This window comes from Cetorhinus maximus, chromosome 10 (assembly GCF_964194155.1).
Source record: "Cetorhinus maximus chromosome 10, sCetMax3.hap1.1, whole genome shotgun sequence".
Classification (NCBI taxonomy): domain Eukaryota; kingdom Metazoa; phylum Chordata; class Chondrichthyes; order Lamniformes; family Cetorhinidae; genus Cetorhinus; species Cetorhinus maximus.
The window spans coordinates 7080545-7095984 of record NC_135888.1 but is presented as its reverse complement, the minus strand read 5'-3'; the positions used below and the strand labels follow the sequence as shown (position 1 = coordinate 7095984).

Here is a 15440-nt window from a genome sequence, read left to right as displayed (position 1 = left end):
TGAATTAAAGCAGCAAAATTGGAAAATATGTCTCCATTATATGCAGAAAATTCAAATTGTGTTAAATTTTAATTTGTAATGGTAATTTTTTTCACATTTCTTGGTTGGATGCGTCACTCGATGTTTCTTTGCTTTGAATCTGTTTGGTTTGCTCGTTTTTTGTAGGCCTGAGCTTGTGGTTAAAAAGCTACGGTATTATGCACGATACATAGTGGTTTGTCTGCTGCTTAACAAAATGGACCTTGTTGGAGATCTAGTTAAGGTACGGGTCTTTTTTGTGAACTGTGTTTCATGTTCTTGGTACTTTATAGAAATATTTTCAATTTTTGAAACATTTGTTTTTAGCTCCTTCCATAAGGACTGCTTCTCTCCAACCCCCGCTCCACCTTGGGAGGCTGACACAGAATGTGCAAGACCTTGAAATAGGTCCATAGCTGAGCTTCAAACCCATATTATCCATCGCCAAGGCTGCTATTTCCATCTCTGCAACATTACCTGCTTCCATCCCTACCTCAACTCCACACCTGCTGAAAACTTTAGCCATGCTTTTGCCACATAGACTGTTTTTCCCAACTTATTCCCTGATGCCTCCTATCCTCCAACTTGTCCTACACTCGCCAGCTATCCCATCACCTTGTCCTTTCTGATGTACACTCGTTCCCTCATCCCCAACACAACTGAATTTAAATTCCTTCTCATCTTCGTGTCCCTTTATGACCTTGCATTGCTCTCTCCAACAGCCCTCTAGCTTTGTACATCTGCACTTTTATTTAGAAAACGTCTCAAAAATCTCTACCTTATTTTAACTAAGCTTTCTATCGGCTGTCTCAACTCACTTTCTTTATGGTTTCATGTATGCATCTGTAATTTAATTAATGCTGCTGTCTCTTTTTCTCATTCTTTCTGCAAAAGCCTTGGGATGTGTTTTGTTCTAAAGTTATTGTAGCAGTTGTTGAATTTTAAAGCAGATGTAATGTTTAAAGTCTTTGTTTATGAATTTGACGTTGTTCATGGTGGAAGTGCTAATAATCTACCATCACCAGTTTGTCAAATAGGAAAAAAATTCTTGCAGAACAACACATTTGTCAAACCACTATAAATGTAATTTTGTACGTATTTGGGTTGAGTACAGAGTCGTTGCATGTTACTGTCTGATGTTTGCTAGGGAGAGTGTGACTCAGTGATCTGTTTACTATTGCATGTGTTAATCCAACTGACCTAGTAACAAAACTGGGAATATGAATAGATTGGCAGGAGGTTGAGGTAAGGAATGAAGTTTTAATGCACTTCAAAATAATGAAAATAATGAACTGCCAAGTTAATTTTCCATCCTTTAATGGTAGCTATTCTAGGAACTACTACAAAAATTTTGTCAGAGCATTTCTTAATTCCAATAATTTATCTTGTTATTTAATTAATTCTCAATACATCAAATTAATTTTCAGATGGTCCAATTTAACAGAAACCTATTTCCTGCTATTTTAAAGTTTATTATATCTATATATTTATTAAATATAAAATATTAAAATAAAATATTAAAATTTTAAAATCCCTACTCAATCATTTGGGCTTGGACCTTGACATTAACCTTCTTCATCACTTAATGGAGTGTGCGTACATGAAAGTCAGCCATGCATGGATAGATGGTTATTGTCCAGATACACACAAAAAAAGTAGCCACATTTGCCAGAGAGTTGCCAATAACCTGATGTTGTTCAATTTGTCTTTGAACATGTTTATTTTCCTAATTAACTATTCTCCATTATCAAACTTTTATACTGTTCGTAATTTTAAAAATTCTTTCATGGGATGAGTGTGTCGCTGGCAAGAACAGCATTTGTTGTCCATCCATAATTGCCCTTGAGAAGATAGTGGTAAGCCACTGACTTCTTGAACCACTGGCGTCCATTTGGTGTCAATACATGCACAATGCCATTAGAAAGGGAATTCCAGATTTTTGACCCAGTAACAGCGAAGGCATGGCGATGTAGTTTCAAGCCAGGATTGTGTGTGACTTCAAGGGGAACTTAGTGGTGTTCCCATGCATTTGCTGCCCTTGGTTCTTCTAGGTGATAGAGGTTGTGTGTTTGAAAGATGCTATTGAAGGAGGCGTGGTGAGTTGCTGCAATGCAACTTGTATATGGCACACACTGCAGCCACTATGCATCAGTGGTGGAATGAGTGCATATTTAAGGTGTTGGATAGGGTGCCAATCAAGTCCAGATCTTGCATATGGACATGGAATGCTTCAGTAACTGAGGAGTCGTGAATGACATTGAATACTTTTTCTCTCCATCTAATTAACTTTGGCATAGTGACTTCCAATTCTGTCCTCACAAAGCTCAGCACATAGCAGAGATTATACTTGGTGCTACGGGATCTGTACAGCTCAGTGGAACACAAAAGGTCCACTTGGCTGCATAGAAGAAGATGCATTTCAGTTTTAAATCACTGGTTTATTTTCATTTAACTACAGCATAGCACAGGTTTCACTACTACTTTATCCACACTTAAAATTCCTCCATCTGCTGTTAATTTTTGTATATGTAATTTCAATAATGGTGAACTAGTTGTAGTTCCATATTACACACTAAAAGTAGTTTCTAATTTTAATAGGAACTGTCAGATGAAATTGAAGATTATACACATCGGTTCAACACTGAAGATCAGCTAGAATGGAATCTTGTGCTGCAAGAGGTGGCAGCATTTGTTGAGGTCTGTTTATAGTAATCTGGACTTATTGGGAAATATCAGAATATGAAAATAAGTTATTCAATCACTGTCATTTGTGTGTTTAAACTTGATTATCATATTGCTAGTTAGTTAACCAACTTTTCAAACTAATGTTTTTCTGTTAATGCTGATGATTATGCATTGATTACGAACTTAATGTAGCTGATGCTATTTGCTAATAGCTTAAGTTGGTTCTTAATTTGTATACGACCCTAATGGAAGAGTTTGAGAATCTTTTCAAGTATCAATAAAACTCACCAGTTGAAGTTAGATTGAGTTTTATCTGATCTTAATCAGGCTGTTGGAAGATTTACAAATTTGAAGGGCAAGGACTGAGCTGCTCCAATAATTGAAACCCAGTTGCTGGCTATCAAGTAGCATTGCTAATTGCTCCTGATTTGTTATATGAAGAAAATATGCTCGTTAAGTGATGGTAGATACTGACCAAATGGTGCATGTAAAGTAGTGTGTGCAAAAACTTTGCCTCATTAAGTTAACATCTACCATTTGGTTTGAATTATATATGGAAAGTTATTTTTGTATAAGTTCATTCCAAAGCCATTAAGTTTCTAAGAAATGTGAAGATAATTAATTAGAAATTGGTTATGTACTAAAATAGTTTGGATTAGAACTGCCTTATCTGTTCCCTGAGGTGTGTGATGTCCAACAGTAATAGATCCATGCACGATTGCATGCCTAAAGTGCAAAAGTAAAAGACTCCAGTGGAGCAAGGAGCCATCTTAATATTTCACCCAGTTTGTCCTATCGACCTTGTTGCAAAGTGAATAATATAATTAGAATCAAGAAGTAATCATTTTACAGCGGTCTTGAATATTTTATGGTAAAATATTTTGGAAGTGGTAGAAGAACAACCTTGATTATCCATTATTCCCCTTCTGGTTCTTGCATTGTTCAGTATAGTATTTCTGTAATCTGTTCTACCAGTCCATCATCTATTTATATATGACTTTATTGCTGTACTGTTCTCTGCAAGCTTGAGTATGGCATTTAAAAATTATTTAGCACATATCAAATGTGCATTGTGTATTCATCTGTCCAGTTGGTAGCTTTCTAGTAAGAAATCCTTTGTTGCGTGATTTAAAATTTGGTCCTAGTAAAAATAGAATAGCAGAAAACATATATTTCTTTTGTAAGTGCATACAAACATAAGGAGCAGCAGTAGGCCATTCAGCTCCTCAAGCCTGTTCCGCCATTCAATAAGATCATGGCTGATCTGATTATAACCTCAACTCCACATTCCTACCTACCCCCATAACCTTTCACCCCACTTGCTTATCAAGAATCTATCTACCTCTGCCTTAAAAATATTCAGACACTGTCTCCACTGCCTTTTGAGGAAGAGAGTTCCAAAGACTGAGTGAAAAAATTTCTCATCATCTCTGTCTTAAATGGTGACTCCTTACTTTTAAACAGTGATCCCTAGTTCTAGATTCTCCCGCAAGAGGAAACATCCTTTCCACCATGTCAAGACGCCTCAGGATCTTTTATGTCTCAATCAAGTCACCTCTTGCTTTTCTAAACTCCGGCGGATACAAGCCTAGTATGTCAAACCTTTCCTCCATAAGACAACCCGACCATTTTGGGTATTAGTCTAGTAATCCTTCACTGAACTGCATCCAACGCATTTACATCCTTCATTAAATAGAGACTAATACTGTACACACTACTCGATATGTGGTCTCACCACGCACTGTATAACTGAAGCATAACCGCCCTACTCTTGTATTCAATTCCCCTTGCAATAAACTATAACATTCTATTAGCTTTCCTAATTACTTGCTGTATCTGCATACTAACCTTTTGTGATTCATGCACTAAGACACTCAGATCCTTCTGCACCTCAGAGCTGTGCAATCTCTCACCATTTAGACAATATGCTTATTTTTTTATTCTTCCTGCCAAAATGGACATTATCACATTTTCCCACATTATACTCCATTTGCCAGATCTTTGCCCGCTCACTTAACCTATCTATATCCCCTTGTAGCCTCCTTCTGCTCTCTTCTTATTTCTCCAGCTTATTTGTCTACTTATCTTTCTGTCATCAAGCAAATTTAACAACCATAACTTCAGCCCCTTCATCCAAGTCATTTATATGAAGTGTAAAAAGTTGATACCCCAGCACTGACCCCTGTGGCACACCACTCGTTACATCTTGCCAACCAGAAAATGACCCATTTATGCTTACTCTGTGCTTCTTGTTAGCTTGCCAATCTTCCATCCATGTCAATATATTAATCCCTACGCCATGAGCTGTTATTTTCCGCAATAATCTTTGATGTGGCACCTTATCAAATGCCTTCTGGAAATCTAAGTACAGCACATCCACCAGTTATCCACAGCACATGTTACTTCTTCAAAGATCTCCAATAAATTTGTTAAACTTGATTTCCCTGTCATAAAACCATGTTGACTCTGCCTGATTACCTTGAATTTATCTGTATGTCCTGCTATAATGTCTTTAATAGTAGCTTCTAACATTTTCCCTATGACAGATGTTAACTGGCCTGTAGTTTTCTGCTTTCTGTCTGTCTCTCTTTTTGAATAAAGGAGTTACATTTGCTATTTTCTAATCTAATGGAACCTTCCCCAAATCTAGGGAATTTTGGAAAATTAAAAACAATGTACCAACTATCTCAGTAGCTACTTCTTTTTGAGACCCTAGGGCAAAGTCCATCAGGACCTGAGAACTTGTCAGCCTGCAACTGCAACAATTTGCTCAGGTCCAGTTCCCTGGTGATTGTAATTCTCTTGATTTCATCCCTCCCTTCCATTTCCTGATTTACAGCTGTTTCTGGGATTTTACTTGTATCCTGTATAGTGAAGACTGATGCAAAATACCGGTTCAGATCATCTGCCATCACCTTATTTTCCATTATTAATTCCCCAGGCTCACTTTCTATAGGGCCAAACATCACTTTGTTAACTTTTTTTTTCTTTTTTACGTATCTATGGAAACTCGTACTGCATTTTTATTCTAGCTAGCTTTCTCTTGTACTCTAATCTTTCCCTTCTTATTAATCTTTTAGTCGTTCTTGCATCTTCTGACCTGCCACCCAATTATATGCTTTTCCTGGACAATATTCTTTAACTTTTTTTTAGTTAACCACGGATGGTGGGTCCTTGAACCATTAGGGTTAGGGTTAGGGTTACAATGCAGAAAGAGGCTATTCAGTCCATCTTGTCTGCACCAGCCAAACAGAGAAAAAAGAAACTAGCTGCTCATTTTAACCTCTCTTTCCAGCACTTCTCAGTATTCTGAAATATCCCTTTAAATGCCTGCCACTGCATCTCTATGGACCTATTCGTTACCCTAATTTGCCAGTTCACTTTAGCTAGTTCTACTTTCATGCCCTCACAATTGCCCTTATTTAAGTTTAAAATACTAGTCTTAGACCCAGTCTTCTCCCCCTCAAACTGAATGCAAAATTCAATCAAATTATGATCGAAGTAGTGGAATTATTAGGAATTAAGTCACAACTGAAGTTGTGGGGTTTTTTTATTATTTCACAGAATGTGGACATCGCTGGCTAGGCCAACAATTGTCATCTATCCCTGATTTTCCTTGAGAAGGAAAATAGGTACACCCACAGTATTGTTAGGAAGGGAATTCCAGGATTTTGACTCAATGACAGTGAAGGAATGGTGATTTACTTCCAAGGCAGTGTGGCCTATGACCTGGAGGGGATCTTGTATTCTTGGCTTGCTTGATCTTAGATGTGTTGGTCACTCAGGTCAGAGATTGCAATCTCCTAAAACTTCTGATTCATTTTTGCACAAAGTGTTCTGATTATCCAGAAATTAGAATTAATTCGCCAATTTAAAATGACTTTTTTTCAAGAAAATTTCAAATGAAGAGATGTATCCTTTTTTCATTATGCCCAAAATTGTTGTAGGTGAAATCTTGGGTGTGGGGTAGAAGAACTGGGGAATTGGTGACAAGGAAGTAAAACTTCATAATGTTAATGTGCATGGGTTTGTTAAGTTCGCAAATATGCTAAGTTGAGATTCCAATTTTGAATATTGTCCAAGTAACTTTTTTTTGATGGCTGAAGGCCTCTGCTACTGCTGCTGATGATTAGGAAGGTGTTGTCTGAAGTAGTTTTTCTATCTAATTTTTACATTTGTGTGCGTATGTCCAAGTTTCCTTCCCTATGATGAATTATCTATGTCTCTGGTTTCCACCTCTTGTCTCCTTGGGCAGTAGATCCAGCATTGGAAATATGCATGGGGTTGTGATTGTAGCCTGAAATTTCACCCTGCTGCTAGAGTATCCATAATCAGTAACAAGCTGCTTGCAAGTTGTCATTTTGACGTGTGAAGAGCATTGAAGGTGTCAGTATTATTGATGACTTGAGTATGATTGCCTTCAGCAGCAGCCAGATTGTAACATAATAGTTTGGGTGTTGGTCAAGCCCATCTTCATCCTTTGGATCAAATTAATTAATGCAAACATTTTTAAAGTGACTTTTAATCCATGATGTATAAACTGAAAAGGCTGGAAATACACAACAGGCCAGGCAGCATCTGTGGAGAGAGAAACAGACTTGACATTTTAGACTTTTGTCCAAACTGGAAAATGTTACAGATGTACAGATGTCCCATTTTCATTAAGGAGACCAAATGCAGATTGGGTGACTGCTTTGCTGAACACCTCCATTTAGTCTGCAAGTGTGACGCTGAGCTTCATGTTGTTTACTATTTTAATTCTCCGTCCATTCCACTTTTGTCTGTGTCCCCCTCCAGTGTTGCAATTAAGTTCGAAGAGCAACACCTCATCTTTCGATCAGGTACTTTATAATCTTCTGGCTGAATAGTGATTTCTGTTATTTCAGATCATAATCACTGCCTGCATTTTTTAAGGCACCAGGTGCTGATAAGGATTCTGCTGCTCATTAACAGCAGAATCCTTATCCTTCTATCCTATCACAGACGTCTCCTTTGGTTCTTTTCTCCCCTCTCCCGCCCCCTGCCCTTTTCCCTGCTTCTGTCCTTGCCTAACATATGTTATATCTGTAACATTTCCCAGTTCTGAAGAAAAATTAACGGCCTGAAAAGTGAACAATTTTTCTTTCTCCACAGGTACTTCCTGATCTACTGCGTATTTCCAGCAGTTACTGTTTATCCAGCATTCACCATGTTTTGTGCAAATTAAGATAGAAACCAGTAAAAGTGTCAGCCTTTCCATCTTTTTAAAAAAAAATAACTCCCCTCGCACAAACTTTGACATACAGTAGCTCACGAGCAGTAACTAGGGAACAATTAGCAGAAGTTTTGAGCAAAGTAATTTTTAAAACTCTATAGTTTGTTCTAAAACTAAATGTTGGTTTTTCATCAGTATGTGTGCCCATTGAGCTCTACTGCTGAATTTTCCGTCTACCTCTGTTTCTATTCTCTCATATCAATTTTATTCTCATTAAATCAAAGGTCTTTGGTCATATATAATTGAGGGGAAAATGGTGAAAAAGGTCAGAAATATTTTTCTCCCCTTGTCTTCTGATAATGGTGAGTGCTGCTTGGGTCTAGTTCTATAGGCACGGTATCACTTGGTTCCTCACCCAGATTTGCAAATGAGCATTGACAAGCTGCTCAATCATGCTAGGCATCATAGCTAAGCCCAATCCTATAGAATCATAGATTGGTTACAGCACACAAGGAGGCCATTTGGGCCATCTAGTCCACGCCAAGTCTCTCCAAGAACAATCCAACTAGTCCCACTCCCCTGCCGCTTACCTGTAGCCCTTTTTTTTCCTTCGTGTACTTCTCTAATTCCCTTTTGAAAACCAAATTGAATCTGCCATTAGGCAGTGCATTCCAGATAACCACTCGCTGTATTAAAAAACGTTCTTGTGCACTTACACCCCCGGGTCTCCCTGCTCTTTTTAGAATTGTACCCTTTAGCTTATTTCCTGGCCTCATTCTACCAGAATGTATCACTTCATACTTCTCTGCATTAAATTTCATCTGTCACTTTCTGCCAGCCTGTCTTGAAGTCTAACACCATCCTCCTCACTGTTCAGTAGACTTGTAAGTTTTGTGTTATCTGCACATTTTTAAATTGTGCTCTGCACACCTAAGTCTAGATCACGAATTTACATTAAGAAAATCAGCGGTCCTAGTATTGACTCCAGGGAAACCCAGTCCCCTGAGCACCTCTATCAAATTGCCTGTCAAACTTCTCAAAGTTCTATACATTCTAATGAGAGAGAAAAATTCCCAAGGGGAGGGCCCACCATCTGTGGTTAACTAAAAAAAGTTAAAGATGATATCAAACTTAAAGAATAAGCATATCATTACGCAAAGACTAGAAAGATTAGAAAGAATATAAACAACAGCAAATAATGACAAAAAGTTTAATAAGAAGGGAAAATTAGAGTATGAGAGAAAGCTAGCTAGTATTATAAAGATGGATAGTAAGAGTTTCTATGGATATTTAAATAAGAAATGAGTCAACAAAGTAAGTCTTGGTCCTATAGAGAGCGCGTCTGGGGAATTGATAATGGAAAGTAGGGAGATGGCGGATGAATTAAGCGGGTATTTTGCTTTGGTCTTCACTATAGAGGACACAAGTAACATCTGGAAATAGCTGTAAATCAGGAAATAGAAGGGAGGGAGGAACTTTGGGGAAAAAAAACCATCACCAGGGAAGTGGTACTGAGGAAATTGTTGGGACTGAGGGCTGACAAATCGCCAGGTCCAGATGGACTTTACCCTAAGGCCTTGAAAGAAGTGGCTAGTGAGGTAGTTGATGCATTGGTTTTAATTTCCAAAATTCCCTCGATTCTGAGAAGGTTCATTAGATTGGAAAATAGCAAATATAATCCCTTTATTCAAAAAGGCAGGGAGACAGAAAGCAGGAAACTATAGGCCAGTTAGCCTAACATCTGTCATAGGGAAGATGTTAGGAGCTATTATTAAAGATGTTATAGCAGAGTACTTGGAAAAATTCAAAGCAATCAGGCAGAGTCAACATGGTTTTGTAAAAGGGAAATCATGTTTAACCAATTTATTGGAGTTCTTTGAAGAAGTCACATGTGCTGTGGATAAAGGGTAACTGGTGGATGCACTATAATTAGATTTCCAGAAGGCATTTGATAAAGTGCTACATCAAAGGTTATTACAAAAAATAAAAGCTGTGTAGGGGGGTAACATATTGGCATGGATGGAAGATTGGTTAGTTAACAGGAAGCAGAGAGTTGGCATAAATGGGTCTTTTTCTGGTTGGCAGGATGTGACGAGTGGTGTGACACAGGGATCAGTGCTGGGGCCTCAACTGTTTACAATTAATATGAATGACTTGGATGAAGGGTCTGAAGGAAGAGTGGCTAAATTTGCTGATGACACAAAGATAGGTGGGAAGAGGATGTAAGGAGGTTACAAAGTGACCTAGATAGGTTAAGTAAATGTGCAAAGAACTGACAAATGGAGTATAATGTCGACAAATGTGAAATTGTTCATTTTGGCAGGAAGAATATAAAGGAAGCTTATTATCTAAATGGTGAGAAATTGCAGATCTCTGAGATTCAGGGGGATCTAGGTGTCCTAGTGCATGAATCACAAAAGGTTAGTATTTAGGTACAGCAGGTTATTAGGAAAGCTAATAGAATGTTATCATTTATTGTGAGGGGAATTGATTACAAAAGTAATGAGATTATGCTTCAGTTGTACAGGGCATTGGTGAGACCATATCTGGAGTATTGAGTACAGCACTGGTCTCCTTATTTAAAGAAAGATGTAAATGCGTTAGAAGCAGTTTGGAGAAGGTTTACTAGACTAATACCCGGAACGGGTGGGTTGTCTTATGAGGAAAGGCTGGACAGGTTAGGCTTGTACCCACTGGAATTTAGAAGAGTAAGAGGCGACTTAATTGAAATCTTTAAGATCCTGAGAGGCCATGACAAGGTGGATGTGGAGAGGATGTTTCCTCTTGTGGGAGAATCTAGAACGAGGAGCCCTTGTTTAAAAATAAGAGGTTGCTCATTTAAGACAGCGATGAGGAGATTTTTTTCCTGAGGGTTGTGAGTCTTTGGAACTCTCTTCCTCAAAAGGTGGTGGAAGTAGAGTCTTTGAATATTTTTAAGGCAGAACTGGATAGATTCTTGATTAACAATGGGGTGAAAAATTATCGGGGGTTGGCAGGTATGTGGGGTTGAGGTTACATTCAAATCAGCCATGATCTTATTGTATGGCAGAGCAGGCTTGAGGGACCGAGTGTCCTACTTCTGCTCCTAATTCGTATGTACATATGGAAAAAAACCCCAGCTTCCCCAACCTATCCACATAACTATCCTTCATATATAGAATCATTCTCATTAATCTTTTCTGTGCTCTCTCTAATATCTTCACATCTTTCCTAAAGTGTGGTGCCCAGAATTGGATACACTACTCCAATCTGGGAAACAAACATTCAACACTGAACTGTTTTCCATCTATTAGCCAATTTCATATCATGTTGCCACTTTCCCTTCTATTCCAAGGGCTTCAACTTTTCTGGCAAGCCTATTATGACACTTTATCAAACACCTTCTGAAAGTCCGTGTACATTCACAGAATCACAGAATCACACAGTGCAGAAGAGGCCCTTCGGCCCATTGAGTCTGCACCGACACATGAGAAACACCTGACCTAATCTCACCTACCTAATCCCATTTACCAGCATTTGGCCCATAGCCTTGAATGTTATGACGTGCCAGGTGCTCATCCAGGTACTTTTTAAAGGATGTGAGGCAACCCGCCTCCTCCCCCCTCCCAGGCAGCGCATTCCAGACCGTCGCCACCCTCTGGGTAAAAGGTTTTTCCTCACATCCCCCTAAACCTCCTGCCCCTCACCTTGAACTTATGTCCCCTTGTGACTGACCCTTCAACTAAGGGGAAACAGCTGCTTCCTATCCACCCTGTCCATGCCCATCATAATCTTGTACACCTCGATCAGGTTGCCTCTCAGTCTTCTCTGTTCCAACGAAAACAACCCAAGTCTATCCAACCTCTCTTCATAGCTTAAATGTTTCATCCCAGGCAACATCCTGGTGAATCTCCTCTGCACCCCTCCAGTACAATCACATCCTTCCTATAATGTGGTGACCAGAACTGCACACAGTATTCCAGTTGTGGCCTCACCAAGGTTCTATACAGCTCCCTGTGTTACGCCCTGGACACTGGCTTCCAGTCACTAAAGCATCCTTCTGTCATCACCCTCTGTCTCCTACAATTAAGCCAATTTTGAATCCACCTTATCAAATTACCCTGTATTCCATGTGGGACCTTGTCAAAGGCTTTGCTGAAATCCATATAAACAACATCAACTGCACTACCCTCATCTATACACCTGGTCACCTCCTCAAAAAATTCAATCATTTGTTAGGCATGACCTCCCTCTGACAAAGCCATGCTGACGATCCCTGATCAAACCTTGCCTCTCCAAGTGGAGATAGACTCTCTCCTTCAGAATTTTCTCCAATAGATTCCCTACCACTGATGTGAGACTCACTGGTCTGTAGTTCCCTGGCTTATCTCTACAACCCTTCTTAAATAGCGGAACCACATTAGCTCTTCTCCAGTCCTCTGGCACCTCCCCCGTGGCCATAGAGGAATTAAAGATTCGGGTTAGAGCCCCTGCGATCTCCTCCCTTGCCTCCCTCAGCAGTCTGGGACACAAATCATCTGGACCTGGAGATTTGTCCACTTTTAAGCCTGCCAACACCTCCAATACCTTGTCACTCCCTATATCAATTTGCTCAAGAACCTCGCAGTCTCTCTCCCCGAGTTCAATACCTTCATCCTCATTCTGTTGGGTGAAGACGGATGTGAAATATTCGTTCAACTGAAGACTGATGTGATCAACCATATTTCCCCCATTAACCCTATCTGTTACCTCATCAAAAAACTCAGTTATGTAAGTTAAATATGATTTGCCTTTAACAAACCATGCTGGCTTTCCCTAATTAATCCACACTTGTTCTGGTGACTGTTAATTTTGTCTTGGATTATTGTTTCTAAAAGCTTCTCGATCACCAAGGTTAGACTGAGTAGTGGAGAAATTTTTAGAAACTATCTTATCTTCACATACCTAGCTTCCCAGTAAAGTATCCTGGGGGTGGTAACCCTGATTTTGTTTTTCCCTCCCTTGCCCCACCTCTATCTCTCTCTAGCCCAGAATTCCTAATGCCAGTTATAGTGCTCTCTGCTGGGGCAGCAATATTATCAACTGTCAGCGCAGCCCAGAAGTTAAGAATGTTTTTCTTCATCTGTATGGTTTAGTCCCATGTTGGACAGTGTGTTTTTCAACTGAGCCTTGGAAGGGTTGTGGGCACCATTTATTAAAATCAAATCTATCTCAACTATGTTTTTCCTCATTTCTTTACCATTTTTTATTTTTTGTGTTACACCATAACGTGTTTTGTAACCTGCAGATGCGGTCGATATTGATAGATCAGCACAGATTACCTTTTTCTATGGGTATAACTTTCATCCTGGTGGCCACTTTGTTGGTTTATATTTTCACTATGTTCTTAAATTGAATTGTTTAATTTTATTGTAAAACAGTTGGCTATCTGAACTTGTGTTTCGTTAACTGAGAAGTGGTTTGTAAAGGTTAAACTTTGAAGGGAGATAGTTTTGGTCCATTTCCCAGGAGAGTGATGTTAACTAGTCTAAATTGATGGAATGCAGAGGTAGGTTGCCTCTGGTTTAGTGTTTGTGGTTCCTTAGCCAGGTTCAAATGTTGTTTGACCTATTTGTTTCTAGGCGGATCCTGCAATTGTGTTGAATGATGACAACAGCATTGTGGTAACATCAAATCGCCTGGCGGAGGGAGTAGTCCCACCACTGGAACAAGGGATGGTAGCAGGCCAGCTAGCATTAGCAGATGCCCTAATCATTGGAAACTGCAGCAGTCAGGTATGTCTTTTTCTATCTTTCTACTGCTAAAACAAATACATTATCTTGCCCTATTTTTAGCTTTTACCATTGCACAATATCCTGGTAACATATCTTTACGCATCGGACTCTACCCTGAAGTTCATTTTATCAGTGACCACAGCCTCCAATCCCAAACTTGAGCTGGATTTTATAATTCCCGCCAGCAGGTTAGAAGTCGGCGGGTGCAGATTAAATTCGGCGAGTGGCCTTTCTGCCGCGTATCTGCCTGGCCCTGACCTGTCTGAAATTTTACAGGGCCAGGGGATGCGTCATGCTGCCCACCCGCTTTTGGGCCTATTGAGCCTCTTAATGCATAATTATGGCCACATAAAGTCATCCCGCTGCCACTGATGTTTTACCTGCAGCGTTGGATCCCCATGCTATTCAGAAAGCCTTGTGACAGGCAAAGAGTGGGAGGGGCTTCCTTTGTAGGCACCCCGGGTTCACTGGAGGCACCTCCCTCCCACCCCCTCCAAGATCATACCCTTATAACCCACCCCCCCACTGATCTCTTGAACCCAATCTCCCAAACCGTTACCCGCACCAGCAAGACCCTGACCCAGACTCCACACGATATCAAGAAATGGCTGAAGATACTGAATATTGCAAAGACTATGGGCCCTGACGATATCCCAGCAATACTACTGAAGACTTGTGCTTCAGAACTAGCCTAGCCAAGCTGTTCCAGTACAGCTATGACACTGACATGTACCCAACAATGTGGAAAATTGCCCAGATATGTCCTGACCACAAAAAGCATAAATCCGATCTGGTCAATTACCTTCCCACTAGCCTCCTCTCAATCATCAGTAAAGTGATGGAAGGTGTTGTCAACACTGTTATCAAGTGTTCCTTACACAACAATAACCTGCTCACTGATGCTCAGTTTGGGTTCTGCCAGAGCCACTTGGCTCCTGACCTTGAGGCAGCTTTTGACCAATGTGGCATTTAGGAGCCTTGGCAAAATTGAGATCAGTTGGAATCAGGGGGAAATCTCTCCACTAGTTGGAGTCATACCTAGCGCAAAGGAAGATGGTTGTGGTTGGTTGGAGGCTGGTCATCTCAGAACTAGGACATTGCTGCAGGTGTTCCTAGTGTCCTAGGTCCAACCTACTTCAGCTGCTTCATCATGACCTTTCCTCCAACATAAGGTTAGAAGTGGGGATGCTCAAAGGGGATGTTCGCTGATGATTGTGCAATGTTCAGCACCATTTGTAACTCAGTCAGATACTGAAGCATTCTGTGCCAACATGCAGCAAGACCTGGACAACGTACAAGCTTAGGTTGATAAGTGGTAAGTAACATTCACACCACACAAGTGCCAGGTAATGACCATCTGCAACAAGAGAGACTCTGACCATACCCCCTTGACATTCAATGGCTTTACCATTGCTGAATCCCCCACTATCAACATCCTAGGAGTTAATATTGATTGGAGACTGAACTGGACTAGCCATATGAGTACGTGGCTACGAGAGGAGGACAGAGGCTGGGAATTCTGAGGCAAGCATCTTGCCTCCTGACTCCCCAAAGCCTGTCCACCATCTATAAGGCACAAGTCAGGTGAGTATGGCTCCAGCAACACTCGAAGCTCAACACCCATCCAGGATAAAACAGCCCGCTTGATTGGCACCCCATCCATCAACTTAAACATTCACTCCCTCCATCACTGACGCACATTGGCAGCAGCATGTACTGTATACAGGATGCTCTGCAGCAATTCGCCAAGGCTCCTTCACCAACACCTTCCAAACCTAGAAATATCGAGT

General features: G+C 40.2%; 1 protein-coding gene across 3 annotated transcripts in view; it reads left to right on the top strand.

Moving 5' to 3' along the window:
* The window catches only part of scai (suppressor of cancer cell invasion), a 99863-nt gene that overhangs the window by 25206 nt on the left and 59217 nt on the right, over positions 1-15440 (top strand). For all 3 annotated transcript variants that reach the window (XM_078549881.1, XM_078549882.1, XM_078549883.1), the window contains 3 exons: positions 166-262; positions 2617-2715; positions 13498-13650. In XM_078549881.1, the coding sequence (XP_078406007.1) occupies positions 166-262; positions 2617-2715; positions 13498-13650 (349 nt within the window). The remainder of the gene's footprint in view (positions 1-165; positions 263-2616; positions 2716-13497; positions 13651-15440) is intronic.